Source organism: Felis catus, chromosome B1 (genome assembly GCF_018350175.1).
Source record: "Felis catus isolate Fca126 chromosome B1, F.catus_Fca126_mat1.0, whole genome shotgun sequence".
NCBI classification, from domain to species: Eukaryota; Metazoa; Chordata; class Mammalia; order Carnivora; family Felidae; genus Felis; species Felis catus.
The window spans coordinates 147,552,150-147,577,684 of record NC_058371.1 but is presented as its reverse complement, the minus strand read 5'-3'; the positions used below and the strand labels follow the sequence as shown (position 1 = coordinate 147,577,684).

The following is a 25,535-nucleotide window of genomic DNA, read 5'->3' as shown; positions in this document are numbered from 1 at the left end:
TTAGACTTCAACTCAGGTCATGATCTCGCCGTTGGTGGGTTTGAGCCCCACGTCGGGATCTGCGCTGGCAGCGCGGAGCCTGCTTGGGATTTTCTCTCTCTCTCTTTCTCTGCCCCATTCTGCTCATTCTCTCATTCTCTCTGTCTGCTCATTCTCTCTGCTCTTTCTCTTGTCTCTCAAAATAAATAAATAAAACTAAAAAAAATGTTTATCACTTTTGGCCTATTTTTGTTGTTGTTGTTGCATGAACACCACCATTCTCTTGGTTTGCAGAAGCCCGTGCATATATCAGGTTTTTGTTTGTTTGTTTGTTTGTTGACTGTTGTCTTGGGTCTAGGGCTTTTTTATTTTTATTATTTTTAAATTTTTTTAACGCTTTTATTTATTTTTGAGACAGAGAGAGACAGAGCGTGAACAGGGGAGGGGCAGAGAGAGAGAGGGAGACACAGAATCTGAAACAGGCTCCAGGTTCTGAGCTGTCAGCACAGAGCCCGACGCGGGGCTCAAACTCACAGACCGCGAGATCATGACCTGAGCCGAAGTCAGACACGTAACCGACTGAGCCACCCAGGCGCTCCTAGGGCTTATTTTTTAAAATGGAGAAAACCACTGTGTGATATGGGGAACGATGTAAAGTGTGAGTCCAGAGAACCTGGTTTCACTTGGGCAGCTGCACCTCTAGTTGGGCTTCTCCTGAGAGCGAGTCACCTCTTTTGCCCCCTCTTTTCCCAAATTTGTGTGACAAGAGGCTGAACTTGGTGTTTCCTGAGTTCTCTTTCAGCTCTGCCATCATCTGTGGTTGGCACGCTCCCTCCCAATTGGTAGTGGTTGTGGGATTTTGAACACTGAAGGCTTAATTTCAGTGTAGCTGTTAAATGTTACTGCCCCCACTTTCCTTGAAAGGTTTTGTAGTTTGTACTTAAAAAGATCCCTGTAATGTGGGCTGTTTTATGGAAATGTAATGAAGGACATAAGCCACACAGATGTCTTAACCTGTTCTAACTGGTGATTTCCAGGCATTAGTAACAGAGGGCTGGCTGTGCATATATATGGATAGGTTTGAGATTACAAGGGAAGGCAGGCACAGAGGGAGGCCCTGCCAGGAAGGGTAGATAAGAAACACTTTAATCCACAACCCTGGAATTAGAGTAGGAGCTTGATAACATGTGCCACAAATACGCTGGGGCCGTTTGCTTATTTTTATGGTTCTTCTGTCAAATGGACCTTCTGCAGTGAACAAGACTTAAAGGGAAAGTAGAGGAGTAGCACCTAATTACTTTACTATGGAACAGAAGGTTAACTGTATAATTATAGGATCAGTTCTGAGAGTTTCACTGAGAAGGGTTTGTACAGTTAAAACCACTCAGAGCTAAAGGCCACTCTCAAACCAAAACATTCCTATGGGAGAAACTCTTCCTGCCTTGCCCAAGCTCCCCACCAAGTGGCCCAGTGTTATGTGACATTTATGGCATTTGTATAAGACATGTAATGGAAAATTCAGGAGTCAGCCTCTGCTTGGCTTCTAAGTTGATTATATACTGTGTAAGTTGTCAGTTTCTAGCTATAGGTTGTGAGGTCGTTCTGTGAGTGCTTGCTATTAAGATGGTCCTCTGAGTGGTGCAGTTATGCCCAGGCAGAGCCCCTGGAACATCTGTGACTTCAAAGAGACAGCAGTGCTTAGGAGGCGTTACCCTTCCAGTTCCCATCAATTTTTGGTCAGTCTTTTGCAAGAGAAGAGCTTTTCTTCTCTTCTTCACTTTTCTATACTGAGAACTTTGCCCAAGCGGAGAATGTTGAAGTGTGCTAGATGCACTCATATACCCGAAAAGGTAAAAGGTAGGCATGGGATCCATAGTTCTTTCTGGTTCTAGAGAGGGGACAAAAGCAGTACGTGCATACAGTGAGTGAGATAATGTCCTACCACTGCATATCTTGTGATGTTTTGTCCCGTGCGCTGTTCTGGACAGAGGAAATGTTGGCCTGTGGTGACCAGGCTGGATTTCTGCCATGCTGCTAACGTGCTGACTTGTGAGAAAGAGGATTTCTTCCTTTAGAGTAAATCTTGTCCATTAGCAGAGCTCCCCATGGAGCAGTTTCTATGAAACACAGTTATCTTTTCCAATTAAAGCCATTCTAAAAACAAGAACTAATAGAAATTATAACTTTTTTGTAGTAAGGTGAAAATTTCATAGAAAATTCTGGGCAGGTTAAATTTTAAAATGATTAGTGGAATATATTGGAAATCCTTTTGTTGGATCCAAAAGAAGAATAAGCCTCCCTTCTTAGAAAAGACAAAGGCAGTTTTGTAGTTTAGTCTTTCTTTCATTGGATTAATTAGTGTTCGCATAACCTGATATGGGGAAGAGTATTGTCTTCCTTTACTTCGTCCTATTTTAAGGAAAATATATCATTACAGAAGGATTTGGGAAAACAGATCTAAAATTCAATAATGTCACTACATTAAATTTTGCATATTCGCAAGTTTTTTTAAATATCACTTGTATTTCTGGCATACTTGCTATGATAGAGAACATGAATTTTCTAATCTTACTCTTTTTTACCTAATTGAAAAAATGTAAATTACTGACTTAGTGTGTTATTCATAGAAGAATGTGATTAATGTGAATTCACTATTAACTGGGATTGAAAAAAGACAAGACGATTCTTTCTCTCCAAACATATAATTCATAGTGGAATATTTATAACTCTCTCATTAATGCTAGAATCTGTGTGTCCTGTATCTTTACCCTTCATATAAAGTGGGAAGTTGGAAATTTGGAAAATAGTATATTGATATAAAATTTGAGGATGACATCCATAAAGTTGGAGTAAAAAGTAACTTTGTGATCTTGTGACTGAGTTTTGCTTTTTGTTTTTGTTTTGCCTTTTTTTTTTCTTTTTTGTATCAGAGATGATTGTTGACCATCAGATTGAGACAGGCCTATTGAAACCTGACCTTAAGGATAAGGTGACCTATACTTTGCTCCGGAAGCACCGGCATCAAACCAAGAAATCCAACCTTCGATCCCTGGCTGACATTGGGAAGACAGTCTCCAGTGCAAGTAGGATGTTTACCAACCCTGATAATGGTAATGCAGGGCCAAGCATTTGCCTCACTCTTTTACCTCATTCCATCTCTTACCTTTACTTCATCTCGTGTCCTCTGTTGTTTTTACTCTTCACCATATTTCTTCTTTCCTCAAGTTCATATGCCGCTGCCATTTCCTAATGACACTTTTATCCAGTTGGGCAGGTTTGCAGTCCTGTTGGAAAGATTTCAGCAGTTACTAAGGCTGCAAATGCCAAGATGCCTTGCTTGCTTCATATATATCTATTCTGATTGACTGAGATGGTTTGGTAATAACGCTATGATGAAACAACTGAATATTTCAGATGAGTCATCAAACTTGTAGATTTTTGAGTATATCAAGGAATATGCTTTAGACTTGGGGGTTTGTCAGAATTAGGATGATAGACTAAGATATGATAAATGCTCTGAATTCTAATATCATACAGTGTTTGCTTGGTATGTGAGATGGCGTCCAGTCTATAAATGATCATTTATCCAAGGATTCATATTTATTACTTAATGAAGTCTAGGACTACAAAAAAGTCTGTTCTTTAGTTATATGATCATGATGGTTAGATATGAGAATAATTATTCAAGGTAGGATTTTAACCCCATTATATAGTAATAGGAAAGGCACTGTGTCTTGTTTATACTCTTGCATTTGGCAGACTTTTCTGTAAAATATCTTTTGTATTATTGTCTTTGTTTCAAATACATTTCATGGTTGGGTATAATCTGAAGAGGGAGAAGCTAATTTCAATGAAGTCTGAGAATGAAAGCATGGTGAAAGTGTTGCTAAGCATTGGGCTGGTAAAACTAGCTCTCTGTCATCCCACCCCTGGTCTTTTTTGGTACCAAGAGAAATGAGTAGATAAGGGAGCTTCTAATTCATTGCCCTCATCTGTACGTACAGAATAATGTAAGATATTTTGCCCTGGAAAAGGTGGACTAAATGAATTGTATAAACTGAATTCTAACTTAGCCACTCCATTTCTGGAAACTGAGTTTTCTGACTTAGTGTTAAAATTAAGGGTGGGCTGGAAGAGAGCTCACTATTAGCAAACTTTCTCTGGTGTATTTTTGAGCCATTCTCTTATTGTTGTTTCTTAATGAGTGTCTAGTCATTAAATAGAACCAAATGAAAAGGTCAGTTTTATTGAGTGACTTACGCATTGATTTAACTGTTACCATAAATTTTTTTAAAAGCAAAACAAATTATAAATAAATAATTCAAAATAAAACGCTTTATAAAAAAACATTGACAAGAAGAAGAATCTAATCTAAAATATTCCCACTACAGTTTGATGGTTCTATCATTATCTGGAATATTGGTGCTGACTGGAAATATTTTATTTTTTATGTATGTCTTTGTTTTCTTTTTTTTCTTTTTAATTGTATTTTGAAGAGTTTAATGGCTGGAAATGTTATAGGATGACCAGTTGGTTACAACTGATGTCACAAATACTTTGTTTTAAAAACAACCCCTGTATTCTTTTTTTTTTTTTTTTAGTTTATTTTTTATTTTGAGAGAGAAAGAGAGAGAGAGAATGCGAGCGAGAGAGAGCAAGCAGGTGGGGGAGGGGCAGAGAGAGGGAGACAGAATCCCAAGCAGGCTCCACACTGTCAGCACAGAGCCTGATGTGGGGCTCAAACTCACAAACTGTGAGATCATGATATAAGCCGAAGTCAGGAGTCAGACGCTTAACTGACTGAGCCACCCAGGAGCCCTCAACGCCTATTTTTAAAATTATGGCAACTAAAGTAAAAGTCTGTCTTTAATCTTATTTCTTATTCTTTTCTTCATATGAAATGAAATTCCATGATTTGGAGATCAATTTTTTTTATCCCGAAGCTGGTACTTACTGTAGAGAAGCAAGAAAGTGCATTGTTTTCAAGTATCACTGTATTTGCAAAGAGAAGCGGAATGCATATGGCAGAGGGAGTGTGGCTTCCACCAGTCTGGGTTGAGCTTCATTTTCATGAAGTGCAATTAGAGTAGAAATTAAGAACAGATGGATCTTGGAGGCCAGTATTTTGTGCTTCAGGAGAAAATATTTGGATGTGGAATACAGCTAATGAGTTGATATCATCCATCATTCAGTTCTTTTATCCTATCAGTAGATCTTTATACTTCAGAGCTAAGTTGAAATTGCCTTTGTCATTCACCTTTCACTTGTGAAATGTTACATATGCCGGGCAGAAAGCAAATAGGGAGAGCAGTCAGCTCTTCCTTCCCAGCTCTTCAGCTGATCGGTTTACACCCTGAAGCATGGAATAAGATTAGGCCTTTTTAAACATGTTTTTATTGGCCTTTGTGTTACCTAACTCCTTTTAAATATCCAGAGGCAAGATTTGACTTAGAGAGATTCTACAGTAATGACTTTCATGTACCTCTAAAATACGTTATTATAAATGATCAGATGGCAAACTTTTGGGGTTATTTTCAAGTTTATTTTCGGAGGGAGGGAGGGACGGGGAGAGAGAGATAGAGAGAGAAAGAGAAAGCACAAGCAGGGGAGGAGCAGAGAGAGAGAGACAGACGGAGACAGAGAATCCCAGGCAGGCCCTGTGCTGGTCAGCTCAGAGCCTGAGGCGGGGCTCGAACTCAGTCACTGTGGGATCATGACCTGAGCTGAAATCAATAGTTGGACCCTTAACTGACTGAGCCACCCAGGTACCCGATAAATTTTTGGTTTTCTAGAGGCACTTATATTCTTCTTGCAAGTTTACACAGTTACCTTTATATCTTCGGGTTTAATTACTTAACATCTTTAACTATGAAATATCTCAGAATACATTTCTAAAACAAAGAATTATAAAGTTGTTGCTACTATTTTAATAAATGAGAATCTTGTATCTAGTGTTGGACCTAGTTCTAACACTGAAAAACCTAGATAAACTTCAGTCACTTTACTGTTATAGGCTAGAAAATAGACATTGCTTTCTTTAGTTATGATGGCAATAGTGTAGTTAATAGCTGCAATGTATACTTTAGAATTGGGATTTTTTTTTTTTTTTAATTTTCCAGGGGTGTGATGGAGCTGCTTCTATCTATTCACAAGAGCCAGTCAGGAATTTTGCAAGCCAGTTGTTAAGCACAGATAGTATTACATATCAAATTATGTCTGTATACAATTAAATAATGATATTAAAAACAAAGGTAATAAATATTCATTCAGATTCACTATTTCCTATTTATTTTATTGCATGCTACTAGAGTTTATACACTTCAGGTTATTACCATCTATTGTGTATATATAAACACACATAAAATGGTGTGCTGTCATTTCTTCCCAACTCTTTGTTCATAGGCTTCATTTTGGTCACTTGCAATAAGTCATTGTGGTAGTATATACACCAAAGAATTCAGAAAATTCAAATCAGGGCTTGATTTATGTTTTGTCACTTGTCTATAGACTTTAAAAAGTGATGGTGAAAATGCTTATAATGCCGATTAAGTGTGTCTAGTGTCTATAGCCATTGCCTAGTAAGCTTGAGCTCTTAACAAATGACCATAGACTGGGTGGCTTGAACAACAAGCATTTATTTCTCATAGTTCTGGAGGCTGGGAGGTCCAAGATCAAGGTGCCATAGATTGGGTTTTCGGTGAAGGCCCTCTTCATTGCTGGTAGATGGTTGTCTTTTCATTGTATCTTCACATGGCAGAGAGAGATCCATCATCTTTCTCCTGTCTCTTTTCATAAGGGCACTAATCCCATTCAGGAACGCTCTGCCCTCATAACCTAATTTTCTCCCAAGGGCCCCACCTCCTACTATCACATTGGGTAGGAGGGTTAGGATTTCAACATATGAATATTGTGAGGATACAACTATTCAGTTCATAACAGCTTTTAAAGTGTGAGGGGCATAAGGAATCAAGTATATGTTCTGCTGGCATTCAAAAACTATTATCCAGTTTAGCACTTTGTCTTCATTGTTTCACTTTTATCCTACCTGTTAACATATATGATAATGGATATTCAACAAGGATATTGCAACTATGTTTGGTCAGAATCAACTGACTATATGCAATTCACAACAGAGTATCCTATATTTTATTATTACTTGTATGTGTGCTGCCTGTCCTTTATATCAGTAAAACTTATTACACACACACACACGCACACATGCACTTTCCCCTGGAGAGTTGGTTTTTGCAAACATTTAGCATCATACTCACTTCACAGCCTACCACTGTCTCTCTATAGCTAAAGATTAGCTCGTTGTTTAGGGTCCCAATGTAGCTGGGTTCAAGGTGGTTTAGTGTTTTTTTAAAAGAAATGAAAAACATTTGTATTTGTAATAAATCAGGAAAGAATCAGGCTAGCTTCCAAGATGTTAATTGCGAAATTACCACTTGTCTGAGACATCTGTGAATTCTGATGGACACATCTGCCAGGTACTAAATTTTAGGCAAGTGCTATAATTTCCCAATATATTAATTGAAGTATTTTTATGGAGTTAGCATTAGGTTTTCATTTCTTCTGGTGTTAGATTTTCTTTTGCCCCCTGTTGCTTACTATCATTTTACCTTGAACCATAGGAAATTGCCATTTTGTGGGTAAAGTTGACTGTCAGCACTTTCATATAGTTCTACTTAATAATTTGGTTTGGGATACTTAGATAATCTGTATTATTATAGTATATACTATGAAAGAACATTTAAGCCTAGGAACATTGCTTGGCAGTATTTAAAAATCTAATAAGATGTATTTTGTTTGCTTTTTATTAGAAAGTGAAAGTAAAGTTTGTACTTAATTGGTATGTATGCAAATTCTTTAGTAAGATGTTTTTGACAAGGTTACCTGATAACTGTTGTAAAGAATCATGGTTTGTTAGGATGGTCTGATTTTTAAAAAATATTAATTTTAAAATATTTTTTATTTAAATATATTTTAAATATTCCATTTAAATGGATCCTTCTGATATGTATTGTCTAAGGTTATAAAAGATGAATGAGACCTGATTTAAGGACAAAAACCAACTGGGAACCTTAATTTGAATAGTCAGCTTTCACTAACTACCTTTGTGGAAATTGGGGCAATGCCATCATCAGTTTGTCCCTGTTTTTTTTCCCTTGGCTTCTTCATTTTTTTTTTTTTTTTTTTTTTTTTACCCCTCGACTGTCATAGAAATCTGTTCTTTACCCTCCACTGTCTGGGAGTACACATGCCCTTTACGAAAGTGACTTTGGTTATCCAGTTATACCTAAACTATGAATTTCATTTTTTCCTAATTCAATTTCATGACCCCATTTTTCTTTAGTTTTTTTTTTTCAGTAAAAGGTTAGAAAGGTAATTTAGTAGTTTCCATGTTTGTAAAACAGTATAGATAATGAAAATTAAATGAGATAATATATGTAAAATGTTCAAAATGGTGACTGGCACATGGTAATCAAAAAGATCACTCTACCAAAAGCACAATTAAGGAAGAAAAATCTCATACTGAGTAAGAGTGGTTTCTGGAATGATATTTGCTCTGTAGCTTATTATTTGGGAAGAGACTCATGGATATAGTGCTGATTTATTTTCTCTGCCCTTTGGTATTGGTAGCTAATACCAAATGGAGTATGAGAGAGGAGGAAGCCCTTTCTCATCATATAGTTCCTTAGGAAGAGTCTTTCTCCCTCATTCATTTTACTCTTTGCCAACAGAGAAACCCTAAACCGCACTGAGAATCTAAGACTTAATAAAGCTGCTCCAGCAGGTAGGTGATGAGTTGGAAAAGGTGGCTGCTCCAGAGCCAGCTCTAGGGACCCAGGGCTTGCTCCTGATTGAGCCTCTGGGTTTTATCATCAGTTTGCAACCCACCTTTTTTTTTCCTGTCAAACATGAGAACTGTGATCTATTCGCTCCCACTACTTGTTACCATCACTTCTTTTCTCCCTGGATTCCTCTTTTCATTGTTCCTTTCCAGGCTAGATGCTGCTTCCTCACTAGCTCTCACACTGCTTCTTCTGACCTAAGTACATATCACCATTAGCTATTTTCAAAAGTGTTTGCTAGGGCTGTTATCTACCGTAACATAGATAGACCTTGGTTAGCAACACAGAACAAACCATGGAAAGAAGTCAGGTTTTTTTGTTGATGGTAACTCTAGGTCCCATTGAATTGTAAGCGGGATTAGCTAGACTCTCCTTGCTTTGGATCTGATTTGAGATTAGGCATTTTCAAGCTATTTGGTTTGGATGTCAGATCAAGCTGCCTAGATACTGGCACGATGTAGATCTGGCTGGGACCACCGCCAGGTTGGCAGCTTTCTCAGTCCCTTTAGAAAGTCTTAGCTTTTTTGTCTGAGTTTTGGATTCCAGTTTATCCCAATTGTTTCTGGCTGGGTTGTTCCACTGGGCAGCTCCCCTCTCCCTGTACCCTTGAATTCAGACCTGGTCCCTGACTCAGTGGGTAAGGGCCAGCATTTTCCTAACTTCCCACAGAGATGCTGTTCCTCTGAAGCAGGCCATCTTGTTTTCCCAGTTCTGAGATGGGTCAATCAACAATTTGTTTCTCAGGCTCACATTGCTTTAAAATGAGTGTCATCTTCCCAGGTGCCTTTCTGCATACAATCAGCTCTCTCCAAAATCCAACAGCACATATCCATCTGTTTTGTTCAGGACTCTAATTCTGCGTTCATTTGCACAGCACAGATGAATGTCCTGGCCAGAACCCAGTGAACGATCAAGCTCTTCTCAGCCTTCGATTAAATGAACGAATCCATGGAAAGTTTCTAGAAAAGTGCCTTAATATTCCTTAATAACAGTAACTTAATAACACTAATTCCTAATTCATCTATCAGACACCATTCTTATTTCCTTTCTCTTCCCTAGGCAGGTGTCTGATCTTCCAGATTTGTAATGCTCAGATCTTTAAATAAACAACACATTTTCTCCCAACTCTTCTCCTCCCAGTATTTGGTAGTCTGTTCTGCTCTGTATGGCAATGAGGGTCAGACTTAAGAGATAGAAGACAAATGAGTTTTTTTAGTTTTAGATTTGAAGGCCCACTTTATAATCTTCTTCTTGGAGACGTGGTACCATCTTTTCTAAAGGCTTCATTCTAGTCCTGGACTCACACTTAGTGGCAGTGTGATTTTGAACAATTCACATGATATCCCTGAGCCTCATTTTTTTTTTTATATCTGTAAATAAAGGTAGTAATGTTTTATTCTATTTATACAACCAGGAGTAGATGAGATATTTTGGGGAGACATATTTTAAGAAGCATAATGTGAGATATTACTGTAAGGAACAACTATTCAGAAATATTTAAAGGGGCAAATTTAATGCCTTTCACATTTAAAATCAAGGACAGAGACTCAATTCACCACCATTATTTTGTATTCTGTTATTTTTTGTGCATCTCAATTTTGTTTTTCTACCACTACATAAATGAAAAATTCTTGGAGTTTTATTTTTAAAACAGTGCTAATTTCATTATCAACTTTAGAGATGCCAAATAATACATAATGAAGTGTCACTTGTGGGCTTTATATTTTCAGTTAGGAAATAAAGATTGATCAATATGTCTGAGCAATGATAATAATATATGTATGAATAATATATGCATAGGAGGATGTTACCATGAAATAAACAAATTTTATATTTTATTAATTGCCAGTCTATGTTACACAGCCTGGGTCTCTGATGGAGTAGAGAAATGGAATGATTCTCTTTGTCATATCCTACCCCATATGGAAGAGAGATGTACTTAAAGGGCCCTTAACCTGTTTGCTGCTGCCACCCCTGGGTAATTATCTTCCCAGAGATCCTTGATGGGGACACCTTTGTGAAGTCTTATTTTCCCCAGCCCCATCTTGCTATAAGAGCAGTTAGGAGAGTAGGTGGGACTACTACTCTCTGGGACTACGTTCTGGGACTACGATCTGGGACTACGTTCTGGTCTCTACAAAAGACAAAGAGAAAAGGAGAGGAAAGGACAGGAAAATGTGAAAAAGGAGGGAAGGCAAAGAGGAGATGTGAGCACAATGGACTCTTTATCTTATCTTCCCAAAAGGAAAAAAGGGGGAATAAAATGAATGTCGTCCAAGGATGATTAAGCATGCCTCATCTACTCAAGGCTAGTTTCAGTACAAATAACAAAGGGCAAAAAGGAGATCTTTTCACGTTTATCAACCTGATTTCTTAAAAATCACCTTTTGCATTTAAAGTTGAATTAAATTAGGCCACAGTTTCTGTCTTTGGTGTTTTCCAACACCCCTGAGGATGCTGAGCAAAGGAAACATTCCATCAATGACATTAGTAGCAGTAGCAACAACAATAAATCTCCTATTACTTGAGCATTTATTAGACACGGGGCATTGTTCTCCATGATGTTTCTAATGTATATATCATTATCTCCATTTGCATATGAAAAGCCTGAGCTCAGAAATAAAATAATTTTCCCAAGCATAAAAAGATGGACAACCTAGTGTGCTTAATAACAATATGCTAATTAAACTACAAAGGGTAATGAGCTTCCTCAACAACAGTTTATTTCCCACACCAGGTCTTTTACTTTGTGTAATCATGTGATGTTGAAGGGATCTGGAAGTCAATTTGTATCTAGGCAGGGGTACACTCCAAACATGGCAGTTGGATGTCTTTTTTGGCTTTCCAAAAGGAGATTTCTAGGCAACATGTTTCATGTGTTTATAGGTGAAATGTGGCCAATACTCCTGGGTTAAACTTTCTGGGTAAATAGTTGTGGAATGCATAGTACATGCTCAATGACAATTTTTTTAAAAAAGTTTTATTCAGGGGCTCCTGGGTGCCTCAGTTGGTTAAGCATCCAACTCTTGGTTTCAGCTCGGGTCATGGTCTCACGGTTCATGGGTTCAAGCCCGGAGTTGGGCTCTGTGCTGACAGTGTGGAGCCTGCTTGCAATTCTCTCTCTCTCTCTCTCTCTCTCTCTCTCTCTGTCTCTCTCTCTGTCTCTCTCTCTCAAAATAAATAAATACTAAAAAGAAAGTTTTTATTCAAATCCCAGTTAACATAAGGTGTACTATTAGTTTCAGGATGCCTACTTGAACATACAACACTGCGATCCTAAAAGAGTCCTAAAACTTTAACATGAGTGAAATTTATTTCCTTCTTAATAGGATTGTTCAAAATACATTTTGCTGGAGAGGTTTTTTTGGGTTTATTTGCATGATTCAAGTAGGCACACCCTTCCTTGAACAGATTAGGATTGATGGTTTTGGACAAGCTGATCTCAAGGGTAACATGAATCATTAAAAAAGCTCCTCACAACACCTTTTTCTGCAGTCTAGATACAGGAAACCACCACTTTGAAATCTTTGGAGCTGTAGATTTTTAGATCTCTCTCATCAAGTCACAATAATACAAACTAATTTCTATCTTGTTTATGCCTGGAGCCAGGCAAAAATGATTTAGAAGAGAATGTGTATGATAATCGCAAAGCTAAGTTGTTTATTTTGCAGCTTAAGTGTAGAAGAGGTACAATGAAAGCATTATCTAGGAAAGGTGTACATAATATGTCATTATCGTGGTATAATTATAGAAAGTTCGGCTCCAGCTTTGGGAACAACTTTTCAAAATCGTATCTTTGAAGTAAATTTGTGAAGAGAGAAAAAAAGCAACATGAAAAGGTTACAGAGTTTGTATCTCTTCCTGCACAGAGGTACATAGAGGGTCCAACAAATCAAAATGTTGGAATATGCCAACATAAGTAATGGGTGCTGTGAACCTCCCACTTTTCATGCGAGTAAGCAGCCAGATGGCTCCAATCAGCTTTGCTAAAACACAGGTGCCAAGCCTCTAGGGGCAGTTTCATTTTTCATGCCTGTCTTTGGAGCCAGGTTCTTGGCTGGTGTGTGCCAGGCTCCGTTCCGCTGTCCCCTTGATGGTGCTGCTCAGCATCAGTAGAGGCTGTATATGCAGAAAGGAGTTTCCAGCTTTAGCTCCCCACAAATAACACACTAACATCTTGGGAGGGGTGGGGGGGGGGAGAGAAGCTGTTGGGGAAAGTCATGTTATCAGCACCCGAGTTTCAGACCAGCTGCTGACCTCTTGTACTCACATTAGGGGCAGGCCATGGTATCAGTGATAAAATTTGGGTAGCTTCACACTGCTCAGAAGCTAAAGAATGTGAACGCTTTTTCGAGTTTACTTTACATTCCTGGCCTCTGTCAATTCTCACTGACCTGGAATTTCAGTCGATCTTTGCTAAGGCCTAGATAGATGGCTGTAGTGGTCCCATATCTCGCACTTCTTTCAGCTAAATTGGCTGGAATATGGGCCCTTTAAGCAGATCACTCGATTGTCAAAGGAAATAGGTGGTGAAACCTGGTCAGTCTGATAATATATGTTTCTAATTGCCTCCTTCTTGACAAAAGCAATTTTGGAATAATCTCAACTGATTCATTTTCCTTTCTTCATTTTTCTTAGTGCAATAAAAACTTGCAAAGAAGTTCAGTTATGGGAAACAATTAAAAATTCAGATTGCAAAGAGGAGACATCAGATTTGCCTCAAACAGGTGCTGGCACAGATGGCCTGCTCACAAGTCCTGGCTTTATTTACAGCTTTTAAACACAGACAGATAAATTGACAAAAATGTTTCTAGATTTTATAATGTACTGGATGCCCAAATTTGGCCATAAACTTGCATTAATTTGTAAATGATTCCATTCAAAACTTGACCTCCCAAGTCACCAGTAACCTTAAAAAGACCATTTGTCTGCCCTGTAATTTGCACACTTGTGTGAATAGATTATCTGATCTTTGTTTTTGATTGGATATGTTTTATTGCCTTGATTATTTAATGACTCTCTCTGATATTAAAAGTCTCTCAAGTCAAATTGTATGTAGTCTGATGGTTAGGTATTTCCTGGCTCATTGTTCCTTGAAGGACAGTTATGCTCCCTATTTCTTACTAGCCTTGGAGTGAGGTATTTGATAAGAATAGCAAAATAGATGACATGAAGCCCAAATGAAATTATCTTCAGGCAGAAGTTTGTGGTGCTTTCCAGCTGATGAAAAATATCTAGAGAAGCCATACTATGCATTTAGCTTGCATCATTAATCTGTCTTTGATTTGGTCTAAGATTTGGCATGAGTGCACTGAGTATTAAAATTATAGTAAAATAAGTATTAAAGGGACCAGAAACTGAGGGGCAACATGCATTTCTGAATTGGTTTATATTAAGGTGTTGATTCATCGACCTCCCAGTCTCGTGTTTCTGAAGGACTGAAAAGCAGAGGCAAAGGAAATTGAAAACCAGTTCTGTGTTCATCAAGGAAAATATCTCAAAAGTGAAAATATGGAATGTTGCTTTCTGCATTTCTGTACAAGATCCATAGAAGGGTCTGTAGGGTAGATCATAAGAAAGCTCCTTACTAATATAACTCCCCGCCCCCCACCCCCCGCCGTGCTTTACAAAACTACGTGTAACTTCCCTCTGTGTGTGCTTATGTGGTGCAAAATTATTACCCGTCTTGATCTTACATCTTCAGATTACTGTTCATGATGTAAATCTTTCTTCTGGACACAATCCCTGTTTTGTGCATTTGGACTGCAGGGCGGATCATTCGCTGGTACTTGGGGAACGATAATGATGGAATGTATTTTTTTAGGCTTTTTCATTGTGTGTGGGGATTTGCTCCATCGAAGGGTCATGGGAGGGGGTGTGTGTGTCAATGTAACATGTCATTGTTCTTCTTTAACCCGCTTGTGTGATTTGCTTTAGTATTTTTTCTTCTTAATTAATGCTTCCATCCTCATCCTTGCTGTGGCTGCTCATGTGTCCTCCTCCTCCTGTCTTCTGCTTCTGACACTAAAGCCCGCAGCCCGCTTGAGAACTCAGTGCCCTGCCTAGCAACCCGCACCCTGGACGATGACCCCCGAGTGCGGCGCACTCCCAGCGTGGGATGGCTAAGTAAGTCAATGCCTGGGGAAAGGGCAAGGATGGTGGTGATGGTGGGGAGCGGGAGGGCACGAAGGTTGGGCTCATGATTGCTGAGTGGAGGGTATCCTCAAGACTGTCTGAAGGGAGAAGCCTCACAGATTTCCTACGATCACTGATTTATGCCTTCTACTACCGGAGCTTATTCTAGTAATGTATTTTGTGGGTGATCTGCCATCCTGCGTTCAAGCTGAGTACCTTGTAAGGTAGTGGAAGGAGTTGCAGACTCAGGGGTTAAGTCTGGCACTGGTCGCACTTCCTCAGTGGGGTCATAATGCTGACCTTCTTCCTGCAGAGGATTGTGAGGAAGATCACATGAGATGAGGTATCTTACTGAAAGCTGGGTGAGAGTGAGAACTTGCTAGGTTAATGGTCCAAGATAAAAAAATCCAAATACTCCTTTTATGTGTAAGAAAGGCAGTAGGTGCCATGGAAATAAGATAAAATCTTCATTCTTTAAAATAAAGAGCCTGTGAAAGAGACAGGATTTATTATACCTAAAACCAAATGAGAGAAGAACATGCACAGAAAACTACATGGACTTTTTCCAAATTTGATTACATGTGATACAAATTTCTTTCAGTTTTCAGGAAGCCCATCCTTGGTGACAGCATTAGGCTTTTTAACTGTTTATTATCACCTTTCTTATCATAAGCTTATTGATTTATGCTTTTTACTAATTTAGGATGAGAAAATTTCACTTTTCTGGGAAGATGTCTTTCTCATCATATGGCTTAATAGGGGAGGTTTTAGTTTACTCTAAAACAGTGTTTGTTGCACTTCATTCTTCCAGGGCTTTTCTTGAAGTAAATCTGGTGTTTTGGGAAACTATATTCATAATTTCTGTGTCCCATAGAGATACAAATGCAGGCAGGCACCGTGCTAGGCAGGGGTACTTAGAGATGAGTAAGAGAGTCCCTGTCCTCAGGGGACTGCCTTTCTAACGAATGAGGCAGGACACAAAAGATAAAACTGTACAAAATGCTAGGTGAAATGACTAAAAATCACATACACACACTTAAGGTTATGGGACCATCTGCTTGGCCTGGGAGTTGTGATGGTGCAAGAGGCTTTGGGAAGAGATGATTTTAGGATCTTATAGGAAAAGTAGGAGTTTGGTGATGGCAACATAGGGCAAAGGGACCTTTACTGAACTCCTAACTTTGTAATGATTTCTGCTACATAGTGGGTCTAAGAAGCTTGAATAATTTTTTTCTTGAATAATAATACAAGTTGCAAACATTAATTTATCACTTTTCAGTAACAAACCCTGAGCTAAGTACTTTATGTGATGTCATGTAATTTTCTGAACAATCCTGTTATGTGCCTATTGTTATTGTCCACATTTTACAGATGAAGACATGTGGCTTAGGGAGGTTAAGTAACTTGCCCAAATCACACAGATCATAAGTGTCTAGGGGAGGTTTTGAACCTCCTCGTATGGTAGTTTCGTGAGTAACACCTTATTGAAGCTAAAGTGTAAGAAATTCACTTGGCTATATTGCCAAAAAGATACACTGACCCCACCATGATGCTCTAACACTCATGTGATTTTCTCTGCAAGTATCATGCATTCCTTCTAATAAATTATTATTATATTTAGTGATGCCTCTTGGGGAAAAAATAAATTCAGGTATAGAGTGTAGTCATTGGGGTTTGGAGTCAGGCAGGATTGAGTTTGAAGACTTGCTGGCTTCCTGACTTTGGGCAAGTTACTTTTCTACTGTAAATTTGGGTTTCTTAACTGTAAAGTTGAGTTAATTTTACCAACATAGGATTATTGTGAGAATTAAATTAGAAATATGCAAAGTGTTTATCATATTTCACCACACTCAATAAATCCAGCATTACTGTTATTAACAAAGTACTTATAGGAATTGCTTAAGATATTGTAGCTATTTTTATCCTCTGAAAGTTTTATTTATTCCATGTCTGGCATCTAGACATTGAAATACTTTTCATGGATACAGCATCAAGGAAATTGACCAAAATGCTCAGTTTGTCAATGATATGGAAATATGTCAAGTATTTGGAAATCAACATCAGACCACATCCTGGGCCAATCCTTCTAAGAAAACACATTTTAGTAATGAGAGAGGATTATTCTTCTTTAAGTTTTATTTATTTTGAAAGGGGTTGGGGGGGGGAGAGAGAGAGAGAAAGAGAGAGAGAGAGAGAGAGAGAGAGAGAGAGAGAACGTGAGCAGCAGAGGGACAGAGAGAGAGAGAGAGAGAGAGAGAGAGAGAGAGAGATTGAGAATCCTAAGTAGGCTCCACAGTGTCAGCATGAAGCCCAATGTAGAGCTTGAACTTACGAACGATGAGATCATGACCTAAGCCAAAATCAAGAGTTGGCTCCTTAACTCACTGAGCCATCCAGGCGCCCCAAGAGAGGATTCTTATTTTTGTCTATTTATATGATATATTATCTTCTTAAATGAACAACTGAAATGTGTAATCTTAATCACCCTCCCCAGGGCTCCCTATTACCTACCACATCAATTCAGTAAATTTAATACACATATATTGATGGTCCACAACTTATGATGGTTCAGCTTACCAGTTTTCTATTTTATGATGGTGTGAAAGCAATACAAATTCACTAGAAACTATACTTTGAATTTTGAATTTAGATTTTTTTTCTGGGCTGGTGATGTGGCACGATACTCTTTCATGATGTGGGGCAGTGGCAATGAGCCACAGCCCCTTTCAGCCACGTAATCATGAGGTAAACAACCAACACACTTACAACCATTCTGTACCTATACAGCCATCCTGTTTTTTACCTGTAGTACATTGTGCAATTAATTGTATGATATTCAACATTTTATTGAGAATAAACTTTTTAAAATTTTTTTTAATTTTTATTTAAAAAAAATTTTTAACGTTTATTTTTGAGACAGAGAGAGACAGAGCATGAACGGGGGAGGGTCAGAGAGAGAGGGAGACACAGAATCTGAAACAGGCCCCAGGCTCTGAGCTGTCAGCACAGAGCCTGACGCGGGGCTTGAACTCACAGAGTGTGAGATCATGACCCAAGCTGAAGTTGGACGCTCAACCGACTGAGCCACCCAGGCGCCCCGGGAATAGGCTTTGTTTTAGATGACTTTGTCAAACTGTAGGCTAGTGTAAGTATTCTAAGTGCATTTAAGGTAGGCTAAGTGCGATGTTCAATAGTTTAGGTGTATTAAATGCATTCGACTTACCATAGTTTCAACTTATGATGGGTTTATCAGGATGTAACCCCATTGTAAGTTGAGGAAGGTCTGGAATAAGTAACAAAGATGTGCAAAGTGACAGTAAGTCCTGCTGTTTCTACCTACCTATCCAACTTTGTTTTCATCTCTTCTCAGTATGAACCTCTAGTCTAATCAACTTGTCCTTTTTCTTCTGGCTTACATCATGGTGAATTCTACTTCCATGCCTTAGTTGATTCCTCTGCCCTTCCAAGAATGCCTTTTCAAGCATGCCTATCCAAAACTACTTAGTAGGGCCCAATGAAGTTCATCGTCTTTATAAAATAGTTCTCATAAACATAGAAGATCTTGTCATGTCTTAAAATTCCAAAGCTCCTATTATCTGTGTCTCATAATTGAAATTTACAGTATATTATGTTGTCCTCTGATGTTTGTTTGTTTGTATTTTTCATTTCCACTATGTAAAAAAACTCCTTTAGGGCATGGGGTGTAAAGTCATGCTTTTGTGTCTCCTCCAGTGCAGTGTAGGTACTTGAAATATGGGTTTGTCCAGTAAACATTGTTCAATCCTTGATACTCTATCATTTCACTTAAAGCAATCAACAGCCCAGTTTTCACTAGGGCCCATATTGGCCATCATAAACTATTAACGAGAAATAAATACCGTTTGTTTACCTGCAAAAACTATTTACCCAAATTTCTACTCATCCAGGTCTGATGAATTTGGTTATGAGTTTATTCTAATAGTTAATGTGGAATTATTTTTCAGAAACACTATGAAAAATACCAGCTAATGAACAGGTTTCTGACCTAGGTTCCATTAATTTAATCTTTCAGTTCTCTTAGCAAGATGTTTTCAGGCTTAGCATAACCTGAAGTAACTAGCTTTGAGAAGCTACATTTAAAGTTGCTTTTGGGGAGTAAGCTCTCATCATTTTTACATTGTGTGCTTCTTATCTTAGTTGTCACCTGAGGCAGATATGAGTTCACAGCTCTTATCCGTTTCGGATGCTGCCAAGGTATTGAATTAGAAGTTGGAACAGAACCAAAAAATGATTTCCTCTTACAGATCTCACTGGCAGGTCTGAAACCAGCCTGGGCTACCGAGAACAAAAGAGAAGCTTTCACCTCTACTTTTCAGGACAAGTTAATACCCACCTAAATGCTTTGCCCTTGCTAGAGCGTAGAAGTGGGCTCTATCTTTGAAGGTCCAGCGTAGCTCTTCACTGTGCATGCTTATCTCTGAATTTAGTTTGACATCTAATAACTGGCATCTTCTGAGCCCTCAGAAAACACTTCTGTCCTTTTGCAGTTATTGGCAGTCAAGATCAGCTGCTTCATACTCTTACGTCTGAACTTTAAAGAAGAAAATGAGGTTTAGGGTTTTCTCCTGCCATCTTTGGCCCACCCCAGCATCTGTCTTCACTTTGCTGTGTGTTGTGTCTGTCTGTCTAGTTAATGAATTTAACAGGCAAGGACCTCCTGGTCATGTTCAGTGTTTTGCTTTGTAGCTTCTTATCTTATGCTTTGTAGTATTTGATATAATTACTATCCTTAAGCATTAATATTAGATCATACTGGTTTTTTTTGTTTTTTGATGAAACCACAGTGGTATGACTGTAGATTCTGGTTTCATCCTATAGCCAGGTTACACAGTGAACATTAGAATTTAAAGAATTGAATTGTGAGTGGGACTTACTTTGCTTTTTTAAAAATTTAAATTCAAGTTAGTTAACATACCGTGTAGTAATGGCTTCAGGAGGAGAACCCAGGGATTCAGCTTTTACATGTAACACCCAGTGTTATCTTGGAAGGTGCCCTCCTTAATGCCCATCACCCATTTAGCCCATCCCCCCACCCATCTCCCCTCCAGCAACCCTCAGTTTGTTCTCTGTATTTAAAGTGTCTCTTATGGTTTGCCTCCCTCTCTGTTTTTATCTTATTTTTTCTTCCCTTCTCCTATGTTCATCTGTTGAGTTTCTCAGATTCCACATATGAGTGAAGTTAGAGAAAGATATCATACGATATTTTGCTTTTTTAAAAGAAACTTTAAAACTTTCTTCTTGGGAATTTCTGAAATTAAGCAATTCAGAGTCTTTCATCTATTAGGAAGTTTACTGACTAAATAACAATTACAATTTTCATGGGCTCTAGAGTTTTCTTAAAAAGTTTCAGAATGTGGGTGCCTGGGGAGCTCAGTTGGTTGAGTGTCCGACTCTTGATCTCAGCTCAGGTAGATCTCGGGGTTGTGAGTTCAAGCTCATGTTGGGCTCCACGCTGGGTGTGGAGCCTACTTAAAAACAAACAAACAAACAAAAAAAAAAAACTTTTGGAACTTCTTTAGGAAGGTGGTGAACTCAGAGAGTTCACTTTAACAAATTCAAGTCAACAGCTATTCACTGAGCTCTTACTTTTCTAGTTCCATAGCCTAATTGGAGAGAAGGAGATGAAGAAAATTCCTAGGTAACAGTGATTCAAGAGAGGCAACAATAAGTGCCATCAGAAGACTACAAGAACCGACCTGTTTATCTATATGTGTAACACATTAGCATGCGTTATGCTGTCTGGAAATGCTTATCAGAAGACTGTATAGTGGGGCATAAAAAGAATTGGGAGATTTTTTTTTTAAGGAGAGATAGACTTTGCACTTTTTTTTTTTGAAAATTGAGATATCATTGATATACAGCATTACATTAGTTTCAGATGCACAACGTAATGATTCAATATATGTATATGTTGTAGAATGATCACCACAGTAAGTCTAATTAACATCCTTCAGTACACATAGTTAAAGTCTTTTTTCTTGTGATGAGAATTTGTCAGATCTTCTCTCTTAGCTTCATATAACTTCAGATATGCAATACAGTGTTACTAACTATAGTCACAGTGCTGTACATGATATCCCCACGACTTACTTATTTTATAACTGGAAGTTTGAAACCTTTGACCTCTTTCACCCACCCCCACCCCATGCCCAGCACCACCAGTGTGTGTTCTGCGAGGTCACTTCACTGAACCTTAAAGGCTGGGTTGTACTTCCACACGTGGAGGTTGTAGGAAAAGCAGGACGAGACACTGAAAGGTGGTGCTAGGCTGAAAGAAAAGTAGGAAGGCAAGGTTGTTGAGAAAGCATAAAGAGTTTGTGTGAGATCGAGGAAGTGGACACATTTAATTAGCAGAGGGGGCAAGAGAACAGAACTGTGAACAGTTTTTTAGCATGGAGGTAGATTGGTCAGAACTGTATGTTAGGGAAATTAATGTGCCAGGGGTTATTTGAATGGAATAGAAAGGGAAGCAGTTGAGGTAGGGAGACAGTCAGGAAGGGATCACAGTAGACCAGATGGGGAGAGTGAGGATCTGGGCTCTGATGGAAATGAGAAGGAGGGGATCATACAAGAAATGTTAGAGATGGCATCTGTAGGACTTGGCAACCTATCGAATGTTAGGGGAGCAAGAGGAAGGAATCCAGGATGCCTCAGGTTTTGAGCTTGCAACTAGGGAGCTAATAGGAAAGCATTCATGAAAGAAGGTGATGGGATTTATAGGAGCACATCAGTGCACATTTCTGTCTCTTGTCATGCATGCTATAGCCATCTTTGAACATGTATTTCACTAGGAGGTTTTGAAGCTTTTTTAAAAAAGTCAATTTATTTATTTTGAGAGAGAGAGAGAGAGAGAGGAGAGAGAGAGAGAGAGAGAGAGAGAGAGAGAGAGAGAGAGAGAGATATGATCCCAAGCAGGCTCCACACCATAAGTGCAGAGCCCGACACGGAGCTCAGTCTCATGAATCGTGAGACCAAATCAAGAGTCAGACACTTAACTGACTGAGCCACCCAGGCGCCCCTCACTAGGAGATTTTTAGATGATTTATCATGGGTGAAGACTCTGTCATATTTCTGCTTTGTTATCACGTTCTCCCCTTATTTTTTTTCAATCCATCTAAATCTACCTTGGGAGTACAGAATAACTACTATATCATGGCTTTCTTTAGGCAACTAGTAAATTTAGAGCATTTTTATCTTGATTCCATGTATTTCACCTTCCATCCCTCTGTTCCTTTCTTCAGCAGGCTGAAGATGTGGGCCTGTTCTTGACTGAAAATCTTATTTGGGTCATTTGTTGTATCATTCCCACATACATTTTTGGCCTTTTTAAAAAAAAATTAACTTTATTTATTTTTGAGAGAAAGTGAGCAAGCAGGGAATGGGCAGAGAGAAGGAGGGAGAGAGAGAATCCCAAGCAAACTCTGCATCACCAGCACAGAGCCCAATGTGGGACTCCAACTCAGGAACCGTGAGATCATGACCTGAGCTGAAGTCAGATGCTTGACTGACTGAGCCACCTAGGTGCCCCACATTTTGGGACTTTTAAGAGGCAAAAGGAAACTCGAGTACAGCTTTCAAAATTCCCTCACTATAACTTTTCAAAAGACTGTAAGAAATAAAATCTTTCAGCAACCTGACATCAACCTTCAGACTTTTTGGTTAATATAAGACATTCAGAAAACTTACGAGGTATCTAAGAATGAATTACAACATTCTTCAGAGACAGTTCTAACCACTTTTTTTTTTAATGGGAGTTATTTACTATGTATCCAAGCTTCTGAAAGAGGTCTCATTAGTTATTTCATTGATACCTAATATTGTATTTATAATGAGCTGAAGTATATACTGACTCTAGAAGCTTATAAATAGAATCAAAGTGGAGAAAGAATAAAAACTTAGAAATTCTGATATATTTCAGAGTACTAGGGACTTGGAGGAGATTTCAAGAGGCACAGATTTGGAAAAATTTTGACAAGGTGTTGGAATTATAAAATGCATTTTTTTTCCCACCAAAGAGAGTTTGGGATTTGTGAGCATTCAAACTTGTGCCTGGCAATATGTGATATGTGGAATATGTTCATGATCAAACTCTGTCCCTTTTCCTGACCTTCCTGTTCCTTACCATCTTTCTTCCTTCTTTCAGACTCGAAACCTCAGAGCCATCTTTGATTATGCACTCTCTCCTCCCCTCTATCCGTAGTGAACTGCTACACATGTTAGATGTTGCGTGCCTATGTCTCCTTTCTGATCTTCCTGTCATTGTTTTTGTTCAGGTCCTTATTTCCTCTTGCTTAGTCTAATCCACCAGCCTGTCACCTGGGGTCACTGCTTATAGTTGGACACATGCAAACACATCCTGTGCTTTGCCTTCCAGTTAATCTTATCACACCTGGCTGATAAGTCAGCTCTCCTGTGGAAATGGTCAGTGAAGCCTCAGTACATCTCAGACGATATCCAAATCCCTGGGCCTGGCACTCAAGGCCCACTGCCTAGTGACCTAGATTTGAGTAAGTGGCATTTCACTGTGTTTTTCTGTCCTCACTTTCTCTGCTTCTACACGTTGGTGCTACTTATTACATTACTTGAATTTGCCGAGTGCTTCCTTCCATTATTGTCTTTGGCTTTAACATTCTCTCCACTTGGAACACTCTCCTTCCTCTTGAGACTTTCTGTCAAAACTCAGCCCACCCTTCAATGCCCACATTCTCCTTGGAACCTTCCCAATTTGAGGTACTCTCTAGTGACGTTGAGGTCTGAAAGTATCTTTTGTGAGATTTCTCACATGACGTGTATCTCATTCTGTTTTGTATTACTAGTGTTAGTAGTGGATACTTGTCTTATTACGTCTACTAGCTATGCATTTTTTTTAAGGGCAAGACCCATGTCTAATTCGTTTAGTTATCTTCTGTCACAGGGATGGACAGACTAAGGCCCATGGACCAGATCTGACTGGCTGCCTAGTTTGGTAAACAGAATTTTATTGGAACATGGACAAGCTCATTAGTTTATACATCAGCTGTGGCCGCTTTCATGCTACAGTGGTAGTGTGTGGTTGTAATAGAGATATTACAAAATATCTACATATTTATAATCTTCCATTTTACAGTAAAACCCTTCTGACCTTTGCATTATAATACTGGTTCTCAAAGTGGGGACTGGTGAGCCGTGGTATCCGTGAGACCCTTTTGGAGGGTCTTAGGATTTTCTTTATATCATTCAACCAAAATAACATATCTCAGCAGACTGAACACGGAAGCAGACGTGAGAATCCAGATGTATTTCCTTAAGCCAAATATTACAAAAGATTTGTAAAAATGTGAAACAATGCTGTTCCTTTTGCCAAATTTTTTGTTATGGAAATATTTTTCATAAAATATATTACTTATGTTAACATGTAATGGGCTTATGGTATAGTTTAAAATTAATGACTATTTTAAAACTTTAGTCTTAACTTCTAATATGGTAAATTTTGATAGATATAACCCAGACAAATACTCTTAATTTTTAAGTATGTAAAGGTATCTTGACACTGGAAAGTTTGACAACTGCTGTTCCATTGTGTCTAGGAGAATGCCTTCTCTGGAGCAGTAAATCAATAAATGTTGCACAAATGAATGAATAACAGAACCAAATGATTCAAATGTAAGATTAAATAAAACGCAGTGGCAATAATTGAAAGTATTGAAAGGGAAGTGTAAGAACCATTAAGAGATGATGTTTGTGTTCTGTGTTTGTGATGGATTTCCACTTTGCCTGCCAAAGAACATTGATGAGACATGGTAGAATGGAGATGATTTGAGGGGGTATAAGAAGAGCTGGTTTTCCTGACTTTCTTTCTTTGCTGCTTCATGACAGTTAGCAGTCAATCAAAAATCCATTGGCTGGATTTTGCTACAGTGACAACTAACCCCAAACATCTCAGTTATTTAATACCATAGAAGTTTCTTAGTCATACTACTATTTGTCTGATGTGGATCTTCAGGGAGTTCTGCTGACCATTGTTAGTCAGCATCCTGGCTAATGGAAGCCTTCTCTCAGTCCGTGCTTCCACAATCATTGTGGCAATGGGAAAGGGTTATGGTGACTCACAGGCTGCCTCTTCAATTTCAGCCCAGCAATGACACATGTTACTTTCACTCACATTTCATTTGTCATACTGAGTCATATGTCCACACCTAACCTTAAAGAATTGTTATCCTACCATGTGCCCAGAAGGTGGAAATTCAGAAATACTTGGTGGCCAGCACTAATGACTACCTCCCAGTCAAACAGAAATTGTAGCCATGACTTTGGAGTGTGTCCTTGGCAGTGCTGAGAGAAATGTGAAGCTCTGTAAAGCCAGTATACGGAAGATATGTCCTCTTGAATACTCTTATTGATGGAGGATGAGGGCTTTTGTCAGAGTGAGGAAAAGCTGGGGTTACCAGTTCAAGGTCTACTGAAGAAAAACTGAGGCTGTGGTTTTATGGTTTACTAGTGAACTAGACTAGATTAATTTGAAACTGGTGGAGAGTATTTCATGCAGGT

General features: G+C 38.6%; 1 protein-coding gene across 5 annotated transcripts in view; it reads left to right on the top strand.

Annotated features, from left to right (window-relative positions):
• SLC4A4 (solute carrier family 4 member 4) overlaps positions 1 to 25,535 on the top strand; it is a 351,984-nt gene that overhangs the window by 155,978 nt on the left and 170,471 nt on the right. For 2 of the 5 annotated variants that reach the window (XM_023253060.2, XM_019829396.3), the window contains exons 6-7: positions 2,910 to 3,089; positions 14,865 to 14,960. In XM_023253060.2, coding sequence (XP_023108828.1) covers positions 2,910 to 3,089; positions 14,865 to 14,960 — 276 coding nt within the window. The remainder of the gene's footprint in view (positions 1 to 2,909; positions 3,090 to 14,864; positions 14,961 to 25,535) is intronic. The other 3 variants (XM_019829398.3, XM_019829399.3, XM_011281724.4) reach the window with 3 other exon arrangements.